Raw genomic sequence first — 22,490 nt, forward strand, 5'->3', positions numbered from 1 at the left:
CAGTGGCCCTTTGGGTATGAAGACAACTCAAAGAAATGTCAGATAAAAACAAAGAAATAAATGTGCGATCTGAAAGCCACAAACCTGCTGAAACCTATAGCTTGCTAAAAAAAAGATATGCTGCCTCAGTTTTATTCACCTGTATTTTTTTTTTGATACATTATAAGTTTGTGAGAAGCCTCTTCTGCTCATTGAGAGCTCAGCCGTGCATGCAGTACAAGATTTATTTTCTGTTTACTTGTTGTTGGATTGAAATAGAAGCAGCATGGCGGGCTCTCAGGGTCTACCTTATTTAACACCTCCATAATGTAGAGGAGCTTAGAGCTGGAGAGTAAACACAGCTGTTTGAATAACAGGACTCTGGTTAGTTGGCTTTAATCAACTCAAACAAAATAACGATGCCCAGGAGAGGCATGGGAAAATAAAGGAAATGCCAGTGCAAGTATATTGTTATTTATTTAGCATTTACGTGACTGTTCCACATTTAAAGCTGTTCATTTCAATACATTCATTTTTTCACGTTTCTGTTATTTAATTTAGAGGATTAGATAGCTCAGAAGCTTGATTTATGTATTCAACTTAATTTACCAAAGGAGTAGCGACTGTTCACTTTGCAAAATGATTGTTTAGGTTAGCTCATTAATAAGGGGAATCTGTGTCCACTTGACATATTTGATCATGTGCAAGATAAAAAGCTTTTTATTTTCCTTGCCCTTGATTGGGTATTAAAATAAAACAGTTTCACCTTATTTACTAAGCTAAGCGAATCTTCTCTGATCTTTTATTAAATAAGCCATACCGAGTTACAATGACAATCAGAATATTTTTTATTTTTTTTATTTTTTTGGAGGTAGCAGTTTAAATGATAATGACAGGTTGGCTGGAAAATGTTGGGTCTGGCAGTTCATTCTTCACAACAGAGAAATGTTATTAGTTTTATAACAAATCACTGATAAAGGCAAAGCAAAGGTAAAATCACAGTCCTGGGCAGCAGTTGTTTGATGCAATGTTTGTGTTTTATTGAGGGAAATGGGGAAAGATGGGGTAGTCTATCACCGATGGACTACTAGCATTCTCAGAGGAGAAATCAGCAATAGCAGCCTCCATGTATCTGTATCTGTCATGACAGATTTCATTTAAAGAGACAAAACAGAATACCAAAGGACGGAGTCGTTGCTTCTTTCTGAGTCTCAATTTTGTTAGTTGTTGCTTGCACTGTGTACTGTCACATTTTTGTTGTTACTATTATTAATATTATTATTCCATACCACTTATGATGTTATGGAAGTGGTAGAACGTGTGTTTTTGATTTAGTAAATTAATGCTTTGCTCCTAAAAGCCAAAATTATGGCAAGGAATAGTAAAGAGAGAGAGAGTTGCAGGGTATTCAAACAATCTGATTTCTACACCTACCTATAAATCAGGGGTCTCCAAACTTTCTAAACAAAGGGCCAGTTTTTTGTCCTTCAGACTTTAGGGGGCCAGGCTGTGGCCAGTGGGAGTGGAAATATTCATGGCATAAGTGGAAGTAAACATCACCACATTTAATATTAGGGAGGGGAATAGAGGACAATCGTTGATATCATTGAGAGGAATAATGCCCCAATGTTGGTGTCAATGGGAGAAATGATGCCCTATTTTTGATGCCCTTTGGCAGAATAGTGTCTTTTATCAATGGAATAATAGTGCCCCAAGGACCAGATAAAGGCAATTAAAGGACCACATTGGGCCCCCAGGACACATTTTGGAGACAACTGCTATAGAGCTGCTATATGGAGAGTGTGTTGAGGGCAAGATACGGCCATATTGCAACAACAGGCATTGAAAGTAAACTACATGATAAAAGAGAGGTGTCTATTTTTCTTCTTATCCCTTTTTTCTTCCCTCTGTTCTCTTCTTCCTTTACTTCCCTCCTGCTATTTTTCCCCCAACTTTCCTTTTTTTGTCCCCTTCCCTCTAACCCTTCTCTGATTCCTGTCATTTCATCTATACCCTCTGGCTTCCCACCCATGTCACTCTAACTACAAAACCTTAACATAATGAATCTATAATATAGAGAAATCTCTGCAATGGAATACAGATGACGAAAACTAAATCTGACGGGTTATAACCCCTCACTTGCTCTATTTAAAATGACAAAAAAAAAATTTGCCCATAGTTTAACGTTAAATTCTTATAAAAAATGTAGACTTTACTGCTTCATTCTGCTAAGGGCCAGGCAGCGTTTTAATCACACTGGCAGCTGGGACCTTTGCATCCACACAGATGTCACCTTTGAAAGATAAAGGCATTCACTAAGTAGGGGGATATGTAGATTTTTCTTTCTTCATGATGGCTCCTGCTTGGTACTTATGGAACTTGTCTCTGGTGTGTGGTCATCAATCCCCCCCATCCTGCATCTAGTAAGTGATCACAAGCGGTTCTTCACAGATTCCATCAAGGCCTCCTTTGCACCTACCTTAACACAGTATTTTTCCCATATCACAGGTGTTTTACTGTTCAGCTCTTTACTTATTTTTTTTTTTTTTACTTTAGATTCAAATTCAGATGACTTCGATCCTGCTTCCACCAAAAGCAAATATGACTCCATGGATTTTGACAGTTTGCTTAAAGAGGCACAAAGGAGCCTGCGTAGGTAACATGCATGTCTGCCACACCCAACGGAATGATGGAGAATACCTCACAGACTTGTTGTCCTCCAATAAGAGACTCTTGAAAGTCAACCCTAGGAGTTTCTCCTACTTTACACTCTCCATTTCTCAATGGTTTACATGAACACAGCTGCTGAAGACTAAAGAGGCAATGTGATTGTCAGACAAACACACATACCTATATGGGTGTCAGATAATTCCTCACTCTTCATGGATGTCACAATTGTACTGCTCGAACAGAGACGGTATGCTTCGCATTAGAAGCCAACGTGCCAGCCATCTGCTAAAGCTCCTCAAATTCATTTAAGAAAAAACTGATTCATTTGGAATAAATAAAATCAAGGAATCGCTATGTATTGTTATGAAAGAGAAGGATTTTTTTTCAAGAAAATCGGAGGAATCGTATGCTGCTGATGCTCAACCCCAATGCAATCTTTACTTTTGTCTGATTTCAATCATTGTCCTGATGAAAGAAAAAAGAAAACAAACAAAAAAAAATATTGCAATATAGATGACGCCTTAGTAACTTTTTTTTATTGGGAAACTGGTGAAGAAATCAAAGGAAGCAGATTTTTTGTAGTATCCACGAGTCTCTGTATCTCTGTCTTTTACTTCAGTCTTTTTGTTCTGACACCCGTGCAATTTACATCGGTGTTGATGCTCAACATCAAAAGCCTTGTAAATGGTCAAATTCACAGCTTGTTCAGCAATGTATATATATATATATTTATATATTTATATATATATAAATATATATATTTATTATACACACTATTTTCTGATGAGTGGATGTGGTGTTACATAATAAAACTGAATTGAGTGAAACTTTCTGAAATTGTGTCCAGGTAGTTTGTACCATTTAAATATGTACTAGTCAAGTATTTACAGATGTCACCCGTTATTCTGCCAGAGAAGGGAGAACAAGCCCACTTTGCCTTGCCCCCATCCCTGGCAGAAGAGCGGTTTGACTGAGTATTTTTATTTTGTGTACATAGAGTATGACAATGTCCTTTATTTGTTACTGCTATGCACTGTAAATGCAGCCTTCTTTTAAATATGGAAATTGTTTTTTCTTAAAAAAAAAAAAAAAAAAAAAATCAAAGATATTCAAAAATGTAAACTGTACAAAGTGAAATACCAGTTGTATACTAATATATTTAGGAGCTGACTTTATGCTTATATATATTTGATTGTAAAAACGAACAAAAAATTACAGTGTGTGCGTGCGCGTTTATTTTATTTTTTATTTTATTTTTTTGGTTGGGTGCACAATTATTGCTTTAAGCGCACTCTTTTCTGGTGAGCTTCGATTTTTGTGTTTGAAAAACAATTTTATTGGCCTTAAAGGCTTGATTGATATGGATATCATGTTGCTTTGTCTCCTTTAATATAGGTGTTCTATAAAAGCGGAAAAAAAAAGAAAGCGGAGGTGTCACCTATAGCAACCTGATTCTAGCTGTCGTCGTTTTATTATTTGTTAAATAAACCAAGCTTCTAAATGACAGCTTCGAATCCAAATGGTTGATTGCCCAACATCTGCGCTTTTCTTTTTTTCCCACTGTTGTAGAATGTCTTCATCTGCAGTAATACCTGCTCAGTAAATCCACCTCAAGATTTGCCATATAGGAGGTCTTTTCTGTACTAATTACTGTTTTTGTTATTTTTAATTATTTGTATTATTGTGAATCAAGAATGAATGTATGGTGTGATTGTTTTCACTACAGGCTGTTGTGCTTCTTTAATTTTCTGGAAAAAAAAACAAGCTGCTGGGTAACTCAGCACTGTATACCTTGTGTGATAGGGTTTTTTGTCTAAACACTGTTTAAAAAGCCAGTAATTTTTTTTTTTTTCCTTGTCGGCACTGTTGGAATATTTGGCATATGCCAAATTTTTACTGTTGTGCATCCTTTGCAAAGTACTGATATTCCATTCCGTTGTTTACCGAAGAACTATATATCAGTGAATGCTCTTGTATTTGTGATGGTAATATGCTGATTATGCAGAAGATGGCCAATTGAAAAGGATGCTAACACTCTCTTAGTACTGTCATATGCTGCAGTGGAAATGAGTCTCCTGTTGCAAGATAGTGTTGACTATGCATTAGTGTGGTGCCAGCTATGAGGTTGTGCTGCTAATCCTTTAATTATTTTCTCTTTGTACGGCCTATACAAACTACACTAAGTTTAAATTCCATATAAACAAACTGTTTGACATTTATTCTCATCAGTTTAGCAAGGTAGACACAATTTGAGTTCAGCTTTGTGCAATACATCAGGGCTTGAATATATTAAGCTGGAACAAAAAACAAAGTAAGAAAAATGGATGCCAGGCTTGTAGCAGCCAATCAGATTCCAGCTGCCATTTTTCAAGTGCATTGAACTCTGATTGGCTGATAGGAGTAATGCAGACCGTTTCCTTGCCTACAGCTTCCATGCCCAAAGCCCAGTGGTTTGCAAATGCAAGTTGCAAGAGCCGTTTTGCTCAAACCCACGGACTTATAGTCTACTGAACTCTACACTTCATGCGTGGTGTGTGTAACAAAATATTTTTTCACCGATGTTGATCAGTTGCAGTTTTTGCAGCAATTTGTAAACTCTTTTGGAGAAAACTGTTGATATTATTACCGATATGAAGACTATGTTTTTAGGAACAGTTGGTGAATGTACACAAACGAAAAACAACTTACTCGTTTTTGCAACAGTCCGTATATTCTGTAGTCTAACCAGTTTCAGAAGAAGGTTTTAGGAAAAGCCATTTGCATCAGGATTTCAGGGCTCCGGTTATTGCTGCTGTTCTTAGTCGGCAGAGCTGAAATGCAGCACAGACCAGAGTGCCAAAGATTCCTTGACAATGTTTTTTTTTTTTTCACAGCTTCTCACATAAAAGTTCTATTCAACCATGGTTCAGTATCATTGGGGTCACTTAGTTATTTCTGATAAAATCTTTTTTTTTTCTGATTCTAAGACACATTCATTTTTTTTTTTTAAATGTTGCCTCTTATTTCCATTTCTGTTTCAGAAATGAAGGAGAATGGGGAGTAGGACATGCATAGAGCCTATTGATCTTTATGGCATGACGTAGAGCTGCACGATTCTGGATAAAATGAGAATCACAGTTTTTTTGCTTAGAATAAAGATCACAATTCTCTCTCGGCGTAACATCATCTTTCACATTATACAAAAAAATTGGCCTAACTTTACTGTTTTTTTTTTTTTTTTTATTCACTGAAGTGTATTTTTTCCCCAAAAATTGAGTTTGAAAGACCGCTGTGCAAATACAGTGTATTGCAACAACTGCCATTTTATTCTCTAGGGTCTCTACTAAAAAAAATATTTATAAAGTTTGGGGGTTCTATGTAATTCTCCAGCAAAAAATACTGATTTTAACTTGTAAGCAGCAAGTGTCAGAGAAAGGCTTAGTCTTTAAGTGGTTAGACTGACCTCATTTGCAGACCAAAGGCCATCCCTTTGATCTCTAAAAGAACAGAACAATACAATGTTTCTTTTTTTCTCTCAGCACTGAGCAATGTTGTTGATAAACATTGCTGGCTTTTTTTTGTTTTTTTTGACAGCTGTGAGCAGGGAACTGCTCTTCACTTGGTAAATGAATTGTGGAAATGCTTGATTAAATTTGAATAAAGTGGATGTAAATCCCATTCATGAAATCTGACCTAGGCAAATATATCTGCAGTGTTTACTTATCTCTCCCCAAAGCACTAAGTGTTGTGTCTTTCTGCTGCTTCTTTCCTCTGTTATCAGCTTGATAACTTCTGACAAGTTCTCGGACACAGGAGATAAAAGCAGCTTGGAATTTGTGTCGGGGAAGGTGCTGTAAATAGATAAGCAGAGAGCTGGTCTATTCACAGCACAGCTCTGCAAGTTTATTTGTTCCTCTGCCTATGTGGAGGGGAGGTGTGTGCCTTTACTCCATTCAGCTGTCACATAGTGTATGCCAAGACTTCACACCCAGTGGTGGAACAGGAAGAAAGATTTCTAACACGATTTTCATTTTCTAAACAGTGTAGAAAGCTGAAGACAGCAGATATACACTTAAAACTGGGTATATGTGAAGGTTTACATTCACATTAAAATCGTGAGGGGGATTAAATCGAGATTGCGATTTTCTTTTTAATGAGTAATCGTGCAGCTCTAACATGATGTAATCCCAAAGCAATCAGCTTTATAGTATTTTGGAGTGTCCAGCTCTGATCCATCTCTTCTTCCTCCTCTGTGTGGAAGAAGCAGTCAGCGCATGGAGATTAATGATCTCTATGCAAGTCCTACTCTGCTATTTGTCTCATTTATGAAACAGGGACATAAAGGAAAGCCACAAAGGCCTTACTGTTAAGTCACAGACCCACTATCGATATGCTGCTCCTTTTCTTGTTCTACTTATGAGCAAGTTTGCACAACATTTGCAGAATTTATGAAAAATGTCAAGAACCTCCATTGATAAACTACAGCTTGCAATTTTGCCCGTGCATATTACCTAACTGTAAATGCAGCACTAGATTAATACATTGCTAAGGTCCTCCTATTTTTTTAAGCTACAAGGAGAGACAGGGTAAATGTGATAGACTTTGGCAGTTGGTGTCAGCGGCCTTTGCTCCAACTTAGGTGCAAGACACCACTATACCTTTGCTCCAGCTAGGTACAGCTCCAGCTAGACACCCATCTAGCTCCCGTAGATAATGAAATACCAATATTTTTGATATTACAAGCTACATAGATATCACACTAGACACCATCGAAATCACAATACACATGCTGAGTGCCAGATATTCCCTTAATAAAATATGCTCAATGTGAATCCGTTATTTTGACTCCATTTAATGTTATCTCATCATTATTTTTTTGGAAACATGTTTAGTTTAAAACATAAGTATAGTATACTGTAGGTGTGGAATATTTTTTTTTTCTTTTTGAAACGGGTATTAAACTGCTGAAGCATTATTTTCTCAAAAAATACTACTTTATTACAGTGTCATTTCATCACCATCTTTATAGAGCCTTTTCTTGTTCTCCTTAGTAGACACGTCACAGTTATCGCCAGCTTCTAGCAAGCGGGTACTTTAAGGATCAATAACCCACATGATCATTTTTGTTCATTGATTTTTACAGTCAAGATACCTCAAAAATCAATAAAAAAAAATGTATGTTTGAATTCAGCTGATCTGTTGCAGTAATACTTTTACTGAATTAAAAAAGAAAAAGCGGATAACACACACTATGAAAATATAGCATGCATTATGCTTTTTGCTTTTTTGTGAACTGAACGCAACAATCCTAATTTCTAAAGAACCTGAAAAAATGGATATATTGGCTTTAAGCAAATGATAAAAAGTCAAATGCCGCTTACACACGACCGGACTTTTCGACAGCAAAGGTCTGATGGAACGAATCCATCGGACAATTTGATCTTGTGTGGGCTCCATCGGACCTTTGCTGTCCAAAAATCTGATGGACTTTAGAAATAGAACATGTTTCAAATTTTTCGGCCCAAACTCCGCCAGACCCAGTTCCTATCAAGAAATCTGTTTGTCTGTATGCTATGATGGACAAAAACCGATGCTAGGGCAGCTATTGGCTACTAGCTATGAACTTCCTTATTCTAGTCCGGTCGTACGTCATCACGTTCGAATCCGTCGGACTTTGTTGTGATTGTGTGTGTCCAAGTCCGTTCATTCGGAAAGTCAGTCGGAACTCCGCCGAAAGTCCGCCGGACCTAGTCCGTCGAAAATTCCGGTTGTGTGTATGTGGCGTAAGTGTCCTTTTTCAGGGGCAGACAATGAAAACAAGAGCCTTATTGGTTGTTGTCAACGGAAACATTTTCCTTTGTCTTGTTTTACTAAAGTAGTCTCAATAAATCTTTTACGACCTGAAGGAAAATTGCTAAATATTTAAATTGATGACATGGGGAGGTGGATGTGAGTTTATCAACTACTTTTTTTCCCCTTTAACCCTTTGTATTTAGGAGGTACTTTAATAAACTAGGTACTTTTAAAACTAGCCCCACAAATTTGTATTGAACACTAAATCATGTTAAGAAAGAATTTCAATAAGGGATACACATTAATAATCTGTTTAAATGCATAACATGAACACAGGATAGGTGTGTTGATGTAATAGACGTCCTTTAGTAAATCACTCCATACACTGTAGTTGTATTCAGTTCAACCCAAGAGGCAAAAGAGAAAAATGCCATCTTAAAGCAACCCAGCCTTACACAATTACACAATTACATCTGTTCATCACCAGCATTTTTTGTTCTCAAAATTTTCACATTCTCTAATGCCAGAAGCCAACCCCCCCCATTTCAAAGTAGATTTATAGCAATAAATCAACATATTAAAAGAACACACCTTGTCTTTCCACGGGTTCCCTGTTACACTATTAACAGCTTTAATCCGTGTATTGGTTGTATTTATGTAGGTTACAAAAATGCAGGTATTTTATCTTGTTTAATTATGTGATCGCCAAACTAAAGTTTACAGATTTTTTTCTTTCTCAATTTTTCTGTTGTACAAAAAAATTAAAAAGTATATATTAAAAAGCAATAAATTATTTTTAAGAAATCAATGTTTAATATATCATATTATGTGTTTAAAGACCAGATGCATTGCCTATTTTGCCTTTAAATTTATGTGATCAGATGTTTTAATACATTCTATTTTTCCCTGTATTGCTGAAATGAATAGAAAGTGTGTGTACAGTTTGTTACTTTATAAGTAGGAATCATTTTAATGTTGATTTTTTTTTTTTTTTTCATTTTGAGTTGATTTTGGCAGACCTAACAGTTGATCTCTCCTACAACCACAAGTTTCCACTGTGCAGACATATATGAATAGTTATATACATTTACAGAAAAGTGTATGTTTCAGGGCATTTACAATATGTTGGGATCATAGATAATTGGCTACTAATAAAATGTTTATTTTATATCATTGACCATGCACAAAAAAAAAAAAAAAAAAAAAACAACAACAAAACTCCATGCCACTAACATAGTGTGGATAAACTAGATAAGTCAAAAAACTGAAAAACTTAAAATGTTTAGGACATTAGAATTGATGTGTATTAAGTGCTGCTTTTGCTTTACAGTAGTGATAACTTCTACAGCTATTGGCCTTTCTTAGAAAAGTAAATTTAAAATCATCAAAAAAAATTATTGTTCCAAGTTAACGTAGCCTCTGAGATAGTGCTAGACATTTTTGCCAAAGACGGTTGCGCAGGATGGAACAATTGTGCAATCAGAGGGAGACGCATTGGGTCAGTTGAAAACTAAAAAGCACTTCATCCCTTTAGATTTAGTTGATGATTTTGTGTCCTTTTTGATATCTGTAATGAAAACTTCAGTTGCTGTAGTTTTAAATCTAATCGATGAATGACATAGAATAGCCATATAAGATAATGTGATAATTCTGAATTTGTACCTGTTGTCACAGACATTATCAATTCTAACGAACAACTGATCGGATCATGCTGCTGTAAGATTTGTTAGGTGAACATGTACTAATGGTGGTAAAATTGTGCTTAACAGGCGAACAAAGCTTTTAGTTAGCCCCCCATTCACGGGGTTGAGGTTCCACCTGCCAATTCTACATGTACTGTGGTTATATTCAATGTATTCAGATTCCTGTGATTATTTTTTTAATGTAAAAAACACATTGGCCTCACTGAGCTAATAAAGGGAAACAAATGTTTCAAATGAACCCCTGTTTTTTCTCTTTTTTTCTGTAGGCACAGACACAGTCATTGTGTGGAAATACAGTATTTTTTTTATATTTGCATTAAAAGAGAAGTACAGGAATGGCAAAAAAATAAATCATACTCGCCTAGATGGCTGCAGCACTGATGCCAGCTGTCCCTGCTTGCTCAAATCTGAGAAATCAGTGATCAAACACCACTGATCGCTCAGTTTCCCCTCTCTGCTCTGAGCAGAGAGCCATGACTGTCAATCACCGGCTCTCTGCTCTGCTCCTCCAGCACTCAATGGAGCGCTGGGCTGTGGAGGGGATAGGTGGGGCTGGCTCAGGCTCTCAGCGGCTGGGTGAGTGGCTGAGCTAATTGCCAGTCTAGGCTTCTGGATGCAATCTTTCAGAGCCAGGATCAGCTAAGTGACATCAGCCGACAACAGGTCACAGGAATTCAGAACGAACTGCATTTATGTGATCCATAGGAGAAGTATACCCAGAAAAAAGGGTTGGCTATATTTCTCCTTTAGGTGAACAAGGCCATGGATATTCAAATATTTAGATAGTCTTAACAAGCAACTCTAATGCCGTGTACACACTAGGTGTGCAGACTAGGTCGGAAGGAATCAGCCCGTCGGACAGTCCGATCGTGTATGGACTAATCCGATCGTTTTTCATATAAAAAATCTGATGGACCTAAAAATAGAACACGTTTCAAATCTGTCCGGCGGACTCAATTCCTATCGGGAAAACCATTCGTCTGTATGCTGGTCCGACGGACCAAATACGACGCAAGGGAAGCTATTGGCTACTGGCTATTGAACTTCCCCTTTTAGTCCCATCTTACATCATCACCTTCAAAACTAACAGACTTTCGAACGGACCTAGTCCGTTCGTGTGTGACCAAGTCCGTTCGTTTGGAAGTCTGTTGGAACTCCGCCGAAAGTCTGTCGGGAAGACCGTTGGACCTTTTCTGCCGGAAAGTCTGGTCATGTGTACGCGGCATTAGAGTAAATCCCACTGACCTCTGTAGCTGCAGACACCATGTAATCATTTATGCTCAAAATTTACAGCAGAAGTACACAAGTCATTTTATCAGCTGCTGAGTTCTACTGGAAGGGGGAGCTGCACTGCCAAAAGAAGAACTTGGACAGCATTAGTGCTACTGCTGTGAGAATAAATAGCTCCACAGTGTCTGCACCTAGAGGTCAGCGAGGGCTTGTTTTTTAATTGCAATATTTCTTTATTAAGGATTAACAAAATTATAATACAAATTGCATAGCAAGGCATTCTTATGCATAATGGAGTTAACATTGTATTGAAATCATCACCCAGTAGGGCACAGTAATAGACAGGAAACAAATGCAAACTAAAAGGTACTTACAGTGCATTTAGAAAGTATTCACTGCGCTTCACTTTTTCCACATTTTGTTATACAGCTTTATTCCAAAATATATTAAATTCATTATTTTCCTCAAAATTCTACAAACAATACCCCATAATGACAACATGAAGAAAGTTTATTTGAAATCTTTGCAAATTTATAAAAAAAATAACAAACAAAAAAATTGTACACAAGTATTCACTACCTTTCCTCAAAACTTTGTTGATGCACCGTTGGCACCAATTACAGCCTCAAGACTTTTTGAGTATGATGCTACAAGCTTGGCAGACTTATTTTTGCACAGTTTCTCCCATTCTTCTTTGCAGGACCTCTCAAGCTCCATCAGGTTGGATGGGAAGCGTTGGTGCACAGAGATGTTCAATCGGGTTCAATTCTGGGCTCTGGCTGGGCCACTCAAGGACATTTACACAATTGTCCCGTAGCCACTCCTTTGTTATCTTGGCTGTGTGCTTAGGGTCGTTGTCCTGTTTGAAGATAAACCTTCATCACAGTCTTAGGTCCAGAGCCCCCTGGAGCAGATTTTCATCAAGGGTGTCTGTACATTGCTGCATTCATCTCCCTCGATCCTGACTAGTCTCACAGTTCCACCCACTGAAAAACACCCACACAGCATGATGCTGCCATCACCATGTTTCACTGTAGGGATGGTATTGGCCAGGTGATCAGTGATGCCTGGTTTCCTCCACACTTGACGCTTGCCATTCAGGTAGAGTTCAATCTTTGTTTCATCAGACCAGAGAATTTTGTTTCTCATGGTCTGAGAGTCCTTCAAGTGCCATTTGGCAAACTCCAGGCAGATTGTCATGTGCCTTTTACTGAGGAGTGACTTCCTTCTGGCCATTCTACCATACATGCCTGATTGGTGGAGTGCTGCAGAGATGGTTGTTCTTCTGGAAGGTTCTGCCCTCTCCACAGAGAAACACTGGAGCTCTGTCAGAGTGACCATCGGATTCTTGGTCACCTCCCTGATTAAAGCCTTTCTCCCCCATCACTCAGTTTGGCCGGGCAGCTCACTCTAGGAAGAGTCCTGGTAGTTCTAAACGTTTTCCATTTATGGATGATGGAGGCCACTGTGCTCATTGGGACCTTCAATGCTGCAGATTTCTTTTTTTTACCGTTCCCCAGATATGTGCCTTGATACAATCCTAATTCCTTAGGCTTAATGGCTTTGTTTGTGCTCCGACATGCACTGTTGAATGTGGGACCTTATATAAACAGGTGTATGCCTTTCCAAATCATATCCCATCAACTGAATTTACCACAGGTGGTTTCCAATCAAGTTGTAGAAACATTTAAATGATGATCAGTGGAAACGGGATGCACCTGAGCTCAATTTTGAGTGTCATAGCAAAGGATGTGAATACTTATGTACATGTGATTTTCTTTTTTTTTTTTTTTTCTTTTTTTTTTTTATAATTTTGTAAAGATTTCAAGCAAGCTTCTTTCGCGTTGTTATTATGGGGTTTTGTTTGTAGAATTTTGAGGAAAATTATGAATTTTAATTAATTTTGGAATAAGGCTGTAACATAACAAAGTGTAGATAAAGTGAAGCTCTGTGATTACTTTCCCGATGCACTGTATATAAAAGGACCTCACAGGCAAAGGCAATAAGTTCTGTTTACCTCTCTATAGGGAAATGGGAAGCGAAGTGACGTGGTAGAGAAAGGGAATGAAGAAGAAGGGAAGAGTGAAAAGATATTCCTGGGGAGGGCCTAGAAGCAAGGAACTGGTTTGTGTACACTAAATCAAAGCGTTTAACAGATACATACAGGGAGTGTCTGATTATTGTGTACCAGAAACAAAATATACATATCCAAGGTTTACTTATGCAGCTAGGATTTGCCAACCATACAGACCAGAGTTAAAGGACACCTGTAGTAGTAAAAGTATATTGAGGCTGCCATTTCTGATCTGCTTCTAAACATGCTAGTTTTTTGACAATCATGTTGTTCCATTGGCTTTGATACTTTCTCGGTCATTGACTCCAGAAGAGGTATTCAGCAAGTCCAGTCAAAAGAATCAGAACTCCTGATCTTTATACTTGTTCATGGACAGTGATTCACATATTATAAACGTAATTGGCTCAATATGGCAGCCAGACAACTTGCTTGGCAAGTTATTAATTGTATCCTATATATTTATCCAAGCACGGGTTACTATTTGAAAAGCCTTGACAACTATTATTTTATTTTAAAGTGTTACTAAACACACAAAAGTAAAACCTGACTATATATGCAGTAAAGCATGCTTGTTATACTCACTGTAGAATCCAAGGAACTAATCCTCCCCATTGTGTAAAAAGGATGTTTCATCCTGTCTTCTCTGTTCATCTCTTTCCACAGTCCCCAATCCATCTACTGATAGTACAGAGCCTTTGGGGCACTCTGCACATGCTCAGTTTTGTGTGTATTGCTTGAGAGTTTTTTTTTATTATTAGGAGGGCGCATATGATTGGTACAGGGCCAATCAGCACTGTCCAGACAGAGGGTCAGGGGTCCTGCAGCCTCACAGGACAGCCAGAGTAGAATGAAAATGTCTCCTACAAGCTTTAGCCAGATAGATGTCATAATCTACACACTTCTGATGAGAAAGGGTATTTGGCAGTTTATATTTGCTAAAATTATTGCATTTTCTTTGTTATGTGTACTGTGGGAGACCAGATATAGTGAATGCAGGGTCCTGGGTTTAGTAACAGTTTAAGTGTTTTAATCTTCCTGGGGTTACTGACTTCACATTTCAATTGAAATCATATATTCATTGCCTTTCTTTTTCTGAGGTATCAAGCCCTTTCCTATTGCAAATTAAAGTGAACTAACAATGATTACAGTAGACTATGCAGAACCATGACTCGTATGATGATTTTTTCCACTGGACTCATCCTGAGTTGGGATGAGTGAAACGTACTTAAGTTTGGTGTGGCGACCATTCAGCAAAAATATCATATGTTCGGCCACTGGATCTGAACCCCAATGAAGTCAAATGGAGCCAAATCTGTCAAATAAAGTCACTACTTTAAAAGCTAATATAAGATATTGACAAAGAAGGCATGGGGGTTGGGCACTGCTCTGCAGGATATGTACCACTGCAAAACATTTTTTTAATACCATTTTGCAGGAAGCAGTGACTTTATTAAAAATGCTAAATTCCTTTAAACTAAATGGCTGGGTGGTGAAATGGCACATATCTACAAAGAAATACATGCCATTTAAATTACTGGTAATTTGGTAATTTTGTATTTCCTGCAAGCTTCCTTTATTTAGAGAAAAACATCATAGGGACACTCCAAAATACATACCAGCTCCTCGTCAAGATGTATGAGGGCTGTAAAGTATTTAGGGAGGTCCCCATACGGTCTTTTTTAAAAACAAAGCCAGCTGGGAAAAGAAAATTACTGGCAAATTATTATTTTCTCTCTCTGTCAAAAAAAATGCCATGGGATCCCCCCAGAGTCCATACCAGGCCCTTTAGTTATGGTATGAATTTTAAGGGGGAACCCTGTGCTAAAAACAAGCAAAAAAATGTGTGGGGTCTCCCTCAAATATTATTACCAGAATTTTAATCTGAGCATGCAGGCTGGCAGACCAGGAAGGGGGATGTGTTTCCCCTCCTGAACCTTACAAGGCCACATGCCCAACAGGGGGGTACCCTGGCAAAGCATCTTGCCCCCCGTGTTGATGACAAGAGTCTCTTTCCCAAAACCCTTGCTTGGTGGTTGTGAGGGTCTGCGAGCAGGGGGCTTATCAGAATATGGAAGCCTCTTTTAAAAATATAGAGGCCCCAGATATTTGCCCACCCCCATGAGAATAAGTTCATTCATGAAAACAAATGTAAATAACACAAATTTCAATTATGAAACAAAATGTAATTAGTGAACAAACACAGATACAGTTTGGCAAGTCCATTAATTAAAAGAATTCTCTTTCACGTGATGTAAATCCATCGTCAGTCACATCATCCAACGGTACAATTCATTCTCAGTTCTGGCGCCTAACTCCCGCTAATACGCCAAAGGTAAAAAGAACCTCTGATCAGCAAGACACAATGCTCTCCCGATGACTAACCACCAGCAAATGTCAGGTTCAGTGATGACAGAGGGATAAAGGGGCAGGCTCCAGAGGTTACATCATTTAATACATTTGGTAACCTAGATCCTGCACCTTTGTTAACATTCATCTATAATCTCTGGATATTACATCCGCCAGTGGACAGTCATAGGGAGCGCATCGTGTCAGAGGATTTTTTGTCTGCATATCTGCAGGTGTCGGACAACAAGACTGACAGTGATTCGCATCCCTGCACAACGTGGCTGACAATAGATTTGTATCAATAACAATGTTTTTTATTTAAAGATCTTTTCAAAGTATGTCTCTGTATTTATTTATTGATATTCTTTTTTGATAAAAGAGTAGAAGTACTATGTACCCCTTAATCATTCACACAGGGTTAGGGTTGGTATCTAGGAGCCCCCAAAGTTTTTCAGAGGGCTTCCAGATTCTGATAAGTCCCCTACCTGCAGACCCCCACAACCAAGAGTCCGGATTATGGAGAAGGGGGTTTGTCAACATTGGCGACAAGGTTCTTTGCCAGGGTCAGGACTCTGTGCAGACCAGTCAAGTTCCTCCACCCTAGACTTTATGGACCTTGCTTTGTTCACTGGTGCGCAGTCAAGTTGAAATAGAAAGGGGCCATCCCTAAACTGTTCCCACAAAGTTGGCAGCATGAAATTGTCCAAAATGTCTTGGTATGCTGACGCCTTAAGAGTTCCCTTCACTGGAACTAAGGGGCCAAGCCCAGCCCCTGAAAAACAACCCCAAACCATAATCCCCCTCCACTAAATTATTTGGATCAGTGCACAAAGTCCATAAAGACATGGATGAGCGAGTTTGAGGTGGACGAACTTGACTGGCCTGTGCAGAGTCCTAACCTTACCCAATAGAACACCTTAAGGATGAGTTAGAGTGGAGAGTGCAAGCCTGGCTTTCTCATCCAACATCAGTGCCTGACCTCACAAATGCGCTTCTGGAAGAATGGTCAAACAATGGTCAGGTAAGTGGCTGTAAAGAGAAACTGCCAAGTAGCTGATAACCCTTCCTACTAAGAACCCAAAAGCCATGTGTAAAACACCTTCAGGTTCAGCTGTCACGATCTGCACTCTAATAGCATTACCATAAAAAAACATTTTTGTGAGAAAAAAACATGTAAAAAGTAAAGTTACACCTAAGCATTTAAAAACGACCTAAAAAAAAAATGTTTGCACCCTTTTCTATCCCCACACACATGCACATATAACCAGTGTTGCCAACCACCAGTATTTTTACTGGCAGCTAGTAAAAAAATGGGCATGTTTCTCCTGCCAGTAAATGTCAGTGAAAGAAAAGGGTTGTTAGTAAAAAATATGGCTGTGATGTTTGGCTGAGACCATCCAAGTGCCTGCTACAGTGTGTTCGGACTGTGCCGGCAGTATGTCCTGTGAAGTCATGGTGCAAGGGAATGGACCAGCCGGAGCCTCATGTGCAGGTCTGTGGAACGGGAGGAAGGCAAGCCGGGAGTGGACTGAAGGGACCACCTGGCATGGAGAGAGAGGGTCACTGTGACTCAGGAGGGGACGTGTCATGTTGGTGAGGTGCCATCGTCATCTGTGCTGCTGCACACTGATGTCAGTGTCACTGTGACAGTCAATTTCATGTGTGTGCCGCTCATTCAAATTTCTTGCCCTTTCAATTCCTGTCCCTGAGCTACTTATTTACTATTTTGAAAATAAAATAAGTAATATGCCTTAATATCTACCTTAAATCCCTTTGCCAATTGCATATTGTATTTGTTTGTAGCCTAAATACTGAAATTTGCACTTAAAACTGTAATTTTGTAACTTTTAAATATGCCAGTAGAAACTTGACTGTGCCAGTAAATTTTGGGTGTCGTATCAGTAAATTTCAGTCTGGTAGGTTGGCAACACTAATATAAACATATCACCCACACACACACACCAGGGGTGCCTAAGCACAAAAACATTTATTTTATTACACATGGTACATATTGCCAAACACTCTGGAGTAAGAGCAACAATTCTAGGCCCCGTATTCACTGTTAACTCTAAACTGATGACATGTAGTGGCGTTTAAAGCATTGCCTATTGAAAGTTTAAGATACAGCAGTTTGTCGCAATTTCATGGGTGCATGTGATTTTAAAGCTCAACTTCTTCTTTTATATTTAAAAAAAAATTGGGTAATACATTGCGTTTTTGTGCCCTAAAATGAAGGGGTTTGCAACCCTATGTTATGATCTTCTGCCAGTCCCCTATTTTAAGCTGTCATCCTGCACTGTGTTATTCTTTGTTAAAATCGAAGCCTCTAAATACCTTTTTGTGAAGTATCTTCAGGTCGGTCACGTGACTAACGGCCACTCTGATACTCTGATCCGGGGCTACAGCATGAGGAGCCAAGCTCAACCTCTGGTATCACCAGGGAGTCACGTGACTGCCGAGCTGGTCTCTGGGCTCCTCCAGCTGAAGCCTGTATCAGAGTGGCTGGGAGTCCAGCCTGAAGATACTCCACAAAAAGATATTTAGACGCTTTGATTTTCTCGTTCAAAATTTTTTATTTTATGTTAAAATAAATTACATGTACAGAATATAAGACAAATTATGTGATACCAGAAATAAAAAGTAGACATATTGAAGTACGGATGATACAAAGCAAAGAAGAATTTCAAGATATTCTCGTGGGAATGACAATAAATGGCCTTTATATATTTTAGAATTTGAAAACATTCTTATAGCTGAGTTTTAAACATTTTAATCCCAAGAAAATATAAATATGTCTAAAAGAAAATATATGATTTTAAAGTTTTGACCATAACTTCTAAAGTATGTTTATATTAAGAACATAAAAGGTATATAGGAGGGGAAGGGGAGGGAATAATTCTCCGGGGGAGGTTTTATATATCATCTAATCTAATGTTGTAATTCTATAAAAAATCTTAATCACCATAACAATAAAACTCGGTTGTCAATATTATCTGACGTATAATATTTAATCCAGGGTTTCCATATGATATCAAACTTTGTCATCTGGTTTTTATCTATAGCGTCCATTTTAGCATGGATGAAAGATTGATTCATTCTACGTTTGGTTTCTGCAATATTCACCACATCTGTTTTCCACGCATTGGCTATAGTCTGCTTTGCGGCTATCAGGAGTGTAAGAACTAATTTGAATTGTTTCTGATTCAGAAAGGCTGGTTTTAAATTAAGGAGAGCTATAATTGGGTCTGGAAAAATTGGACTATCAAAAAATTTTGTAATTATCAGAAAGATCTTTTTCCAAAATGATTGTACAATTGAGCAATGCCACCAGGTATGTATATAGGTACCTTTTTCTGGACAGCCACGAAAGCAGAGGCCAGTGTTGTCTGTTGAGAATTTGGCGATTCTCGCAGGAGACGCTTTGATTTTAACAAAAAATTACATAGTGCTGGATGGTGGCTTAATAGAGAGGGGCTGGCAGCGATTTTGTTTTTTATTTTAGTATTTTACTAACAGCAGCGGGGGGGGGGGGGGAGTGGGGAGGTAGGACAGAGACACAGACTCCCGAGCTGACAGGCAGGGAGGGAAGGGGGGAGAGGATGGGGGAGAGCAGAGAGGAGAGCTGCGGATGATGGAGGCACGTAAACTGATCATAGTGTCAGGGCTCAGCATCCATGATAAACCATGGTCAGCTTACAGGGGGAGGGCAGAAACTGGCAGGATCATATGTGCTGTTTAACCTATAAGGGGACAGGATATCTTTTTTTTGGGGGGGGGGGTTACAAACACTTTCAATTTAGTGTATTTTTTACTGAAAGGTTGCTCTTCCTATTGTGCTAATAATATGTACCATTAAAAATAGGAAGTATGACTGTTTCATTCTCTAGAGTGTCGGCTTTCATAAAACATATAATATTTTGGGGGTTTTAAAAAATCTTCAGACCTAAAAATATATTTTTTTTTTAATTTATAGAAACAGCAGCAAAAGGATTAAAACACATTTAAAGGCTAAGTTCACCTTAAATAATAAAACATGAACACTCACCTCTCAGTTCATTGAGAACTACAAGCCACAATGGCTGACTCTAGTTGTAGATCATTCATTCACAGAACACAGCACACATTTTTGCATGTGTACGCACCTGTGTTCATGGGCTGATTACTGTAGTGCTTCATTTACATGTGCACTAATCGATATGCTGTACGCATCGAAATTCAACCTTTTGAGCCCTAAATCTGGCTATACACTATATAACGTGATTGTGCAACTCATGCATGATCTCCTTTAGATTTACCAAAACGAAGTAATGCATAAAAAAACATTTAATTCAATATGTATCAAATCAGGCAGGCCCTTGCACTACACAGTTGATGGCAGAAATAAAGGAGATTGTGCTATCAGATTGCATAGTGCATGGTCAGCCTAACAAGAAAACCAAGGGCTTTGGTCACTGGGCTCTGGGCTTGTGTTGATTGCATCACTTTGAAATGCTCCAGGCTCCCCCCAAAAAATTAAAAGTCAGCAGCTACAAATACTGTAGCTGTTGACTTTTAAGATGAGAGCACTTATTGTTCAGGGATCCAGTGATGTCCTCACCCGAGCCGATACTTTTTTTTTTTTTGATAATTACTTTTTTTTTTACTAAGACAAATTCCAACATACAACATAAAGGTACACCTTGCACAGGGTATCTATATACATCTTTTCATTAACATAAACCACAATAATCCCCCCCCCCCCCCCACGAGAAAACACACCGGATCCCATTTATCTATTCATAACCAAAACTCAATTCGTGTAACACATTATTCAAAATATAATTTAAGAACAAGGCTTTGCAGCACTCTACTGCGTGCATCAAACTATCTACAAAAAAAATAATTTCAAATGACTATTGTCATGTTCTATTATATTTGGTGTTTTTATACAATATGACATCCCCTACTACTTCATATACGTTTTATACCTCTCCTCTTTTCATTTCAATATTTCAATCCACCCTTCTTTGTGTGGTTACATTACATGTTGCCTATCCTGTGCCTAATTTACCAAATAAATTATCCTCTTCCTTTAACCGCTTCCCAACCGCCTCACACCGATATACGTCGGCAGAAGGCCAGGTACAGGCAGAATCACGTACCTGTATGTTGCCCTTTAAGAGGCGGCGGGGGGGGCCTGCGGGAATCCCCGTGAGTCCGTTTGCAGGTCCCATAGAGGCAATTGCTGTGGGGATACCCACGATCGCCTCACGTAGAGGATGAATGGGGAGATGCTAAAGTAAACAAGCATCTCCCTGATCTGCCTAGCAACAGTGACACTGATCTCTCCTCCCAGTGATTGGATCAGAGATCAGTGATCTGTAAAACACAGCCACACCCCCCACAGTTAGCAACACGCCCCTAGGACACACTTAACCCCTACACTGCCACCTAGTGGTTAACCCCATCACTGCCAGTATCATTTACACAGGAATCAGTGCATTTGTATAGCACTGATTGCTGTATAAATGACAATGGTCCCAAAAATGTGTAAAAAATGTCTGATGTGTCCTCCGATAAAAATCACAGATCGCTGCCATTTAAAAATATATATATATTAATATAAATGCCATAAAACTATTCCCTATTTTGTAAACGCTATAACTTTTTCTCAAACCAATCAATAATCACTTATTGCATTTTTTTATATATTTATATATTTATATATTTTTTTATATATATATATATATATATTTTTTTTTTTTGGGGGATATTTAATAATATTATAGAAAAAAAGTAAAAAATAATTTTATAATTGTTACTCTTTTTTTGTTTATAGCGCAAAAAATTAAAACCGCAGGGGTGATCAAATACTACCAAAAAAAGCTCTATTTGTGGGAATAAAAGGACGTCAATTTTGTTTGGGAGCCACGTCGCATGACTGCGCAATTGTCAGTTAAAGCGACACATTGCCGAATCGCAAAAAGTGCTCTGGTCAGGAAGGGGGTAAATTCTTCCAGGGATGAAGTGGTTAATAACATTAATCATCTCTCCACTGCATCTCCTAGGGGGGAGGAAAAAATAAAATAAAAAGAAAGAAGAAAAAAAAAACACCCCCTTCCAATTTCCCCTCACCAGATGCATCCGACAGACTATCCAATCCAAAACACAGCACTACTTCCCATAGGGTTTAATCCTCCCCTATTTCCATCCTGCCCAGGTGTCTTTAAATTTATTGTGTTGGTCCTTAACTGTCTCCCGGCTTCTATTATTTTTTCCACCTCTCTCTTCCAATACATTATAGTGGGACATCTATATTGTTTCCAAAATCTAGGAGTAACACAAATGTGGAGTAACGCTTCTCTTATAAAAACCAGAAGATGATGGCATCCCATGAAAGAGAAAATGTAATGGGGAGGGTTCTATAGGTATACCATCTTGTTAAGAACTTATACGACATCTCCTGTATATGGGAACTTATTGAGGTATGGTATGTTGCCCCATCACCCTTTTAATTTGTTCAGATGTAAAATTAGAACCCAACTCCCTTTCCCGTTCTCGGATAAAATAGGGAGTTGTCATATTTTGGCACTTATACATTTGAAACAACATATTTCCATACAGCTATTGGTATTTCCCCCAATCTCAAAACCAATTCTGCCAATGGTAGCAATTTACCCTGTGGGGCCATGCTAGAACAATTAACCTTCCCATCCATCCCCCAACGGCCTAAACTC

At 38.4% G+C, this 22,490-nt stretch overlaps 1 protein-coding gene across 3 annotated transcripts in view; it reads left to right on the forward strand.

Annotated features, from left to right (window-relative positions):
* PPARGC1A (PPARG coactivator 1 alpha) overlaps nt 1–10,362 on the forward strand; it is a 132,130-nt gene extending 121,768 nt beyond the window's left edge. For all 3 annotated transcript variants that reach the window (XM_077477702.1, XM_077477701.1, XM_077477703.1), the window contains one exon: nt 2,536–10,362. In XM_077477702.1, the coding sequence (XP_077333828.1) occupies nt 2,536–2,639 (104 nt within the window). In that variant the 3' untranslated portion in view covers nt 2,640–10,362. The remainder of the gene's footprint in view (nt 1–2,535) is intronic.
* The last annotated feature ends 12,128 nt before the right edge of the window (nt 10,363–22,490 follow it).

Source organism: Lithobates pipiens, unplaced genomic scaffold (assembly GCF_037356315.1).
Source record: "Lithobates pipiens isolate NorthernLeopardFrog02 unplaced genomic scaffold, aLitPip1_a1.2 Scaffold_13, whole genome shotgun sequence".
NCBI lineage: Eukaryota > Metazoa > Chordata > Amphibia > Anura > Ranidae > Lithobates > Lithobates pipiens.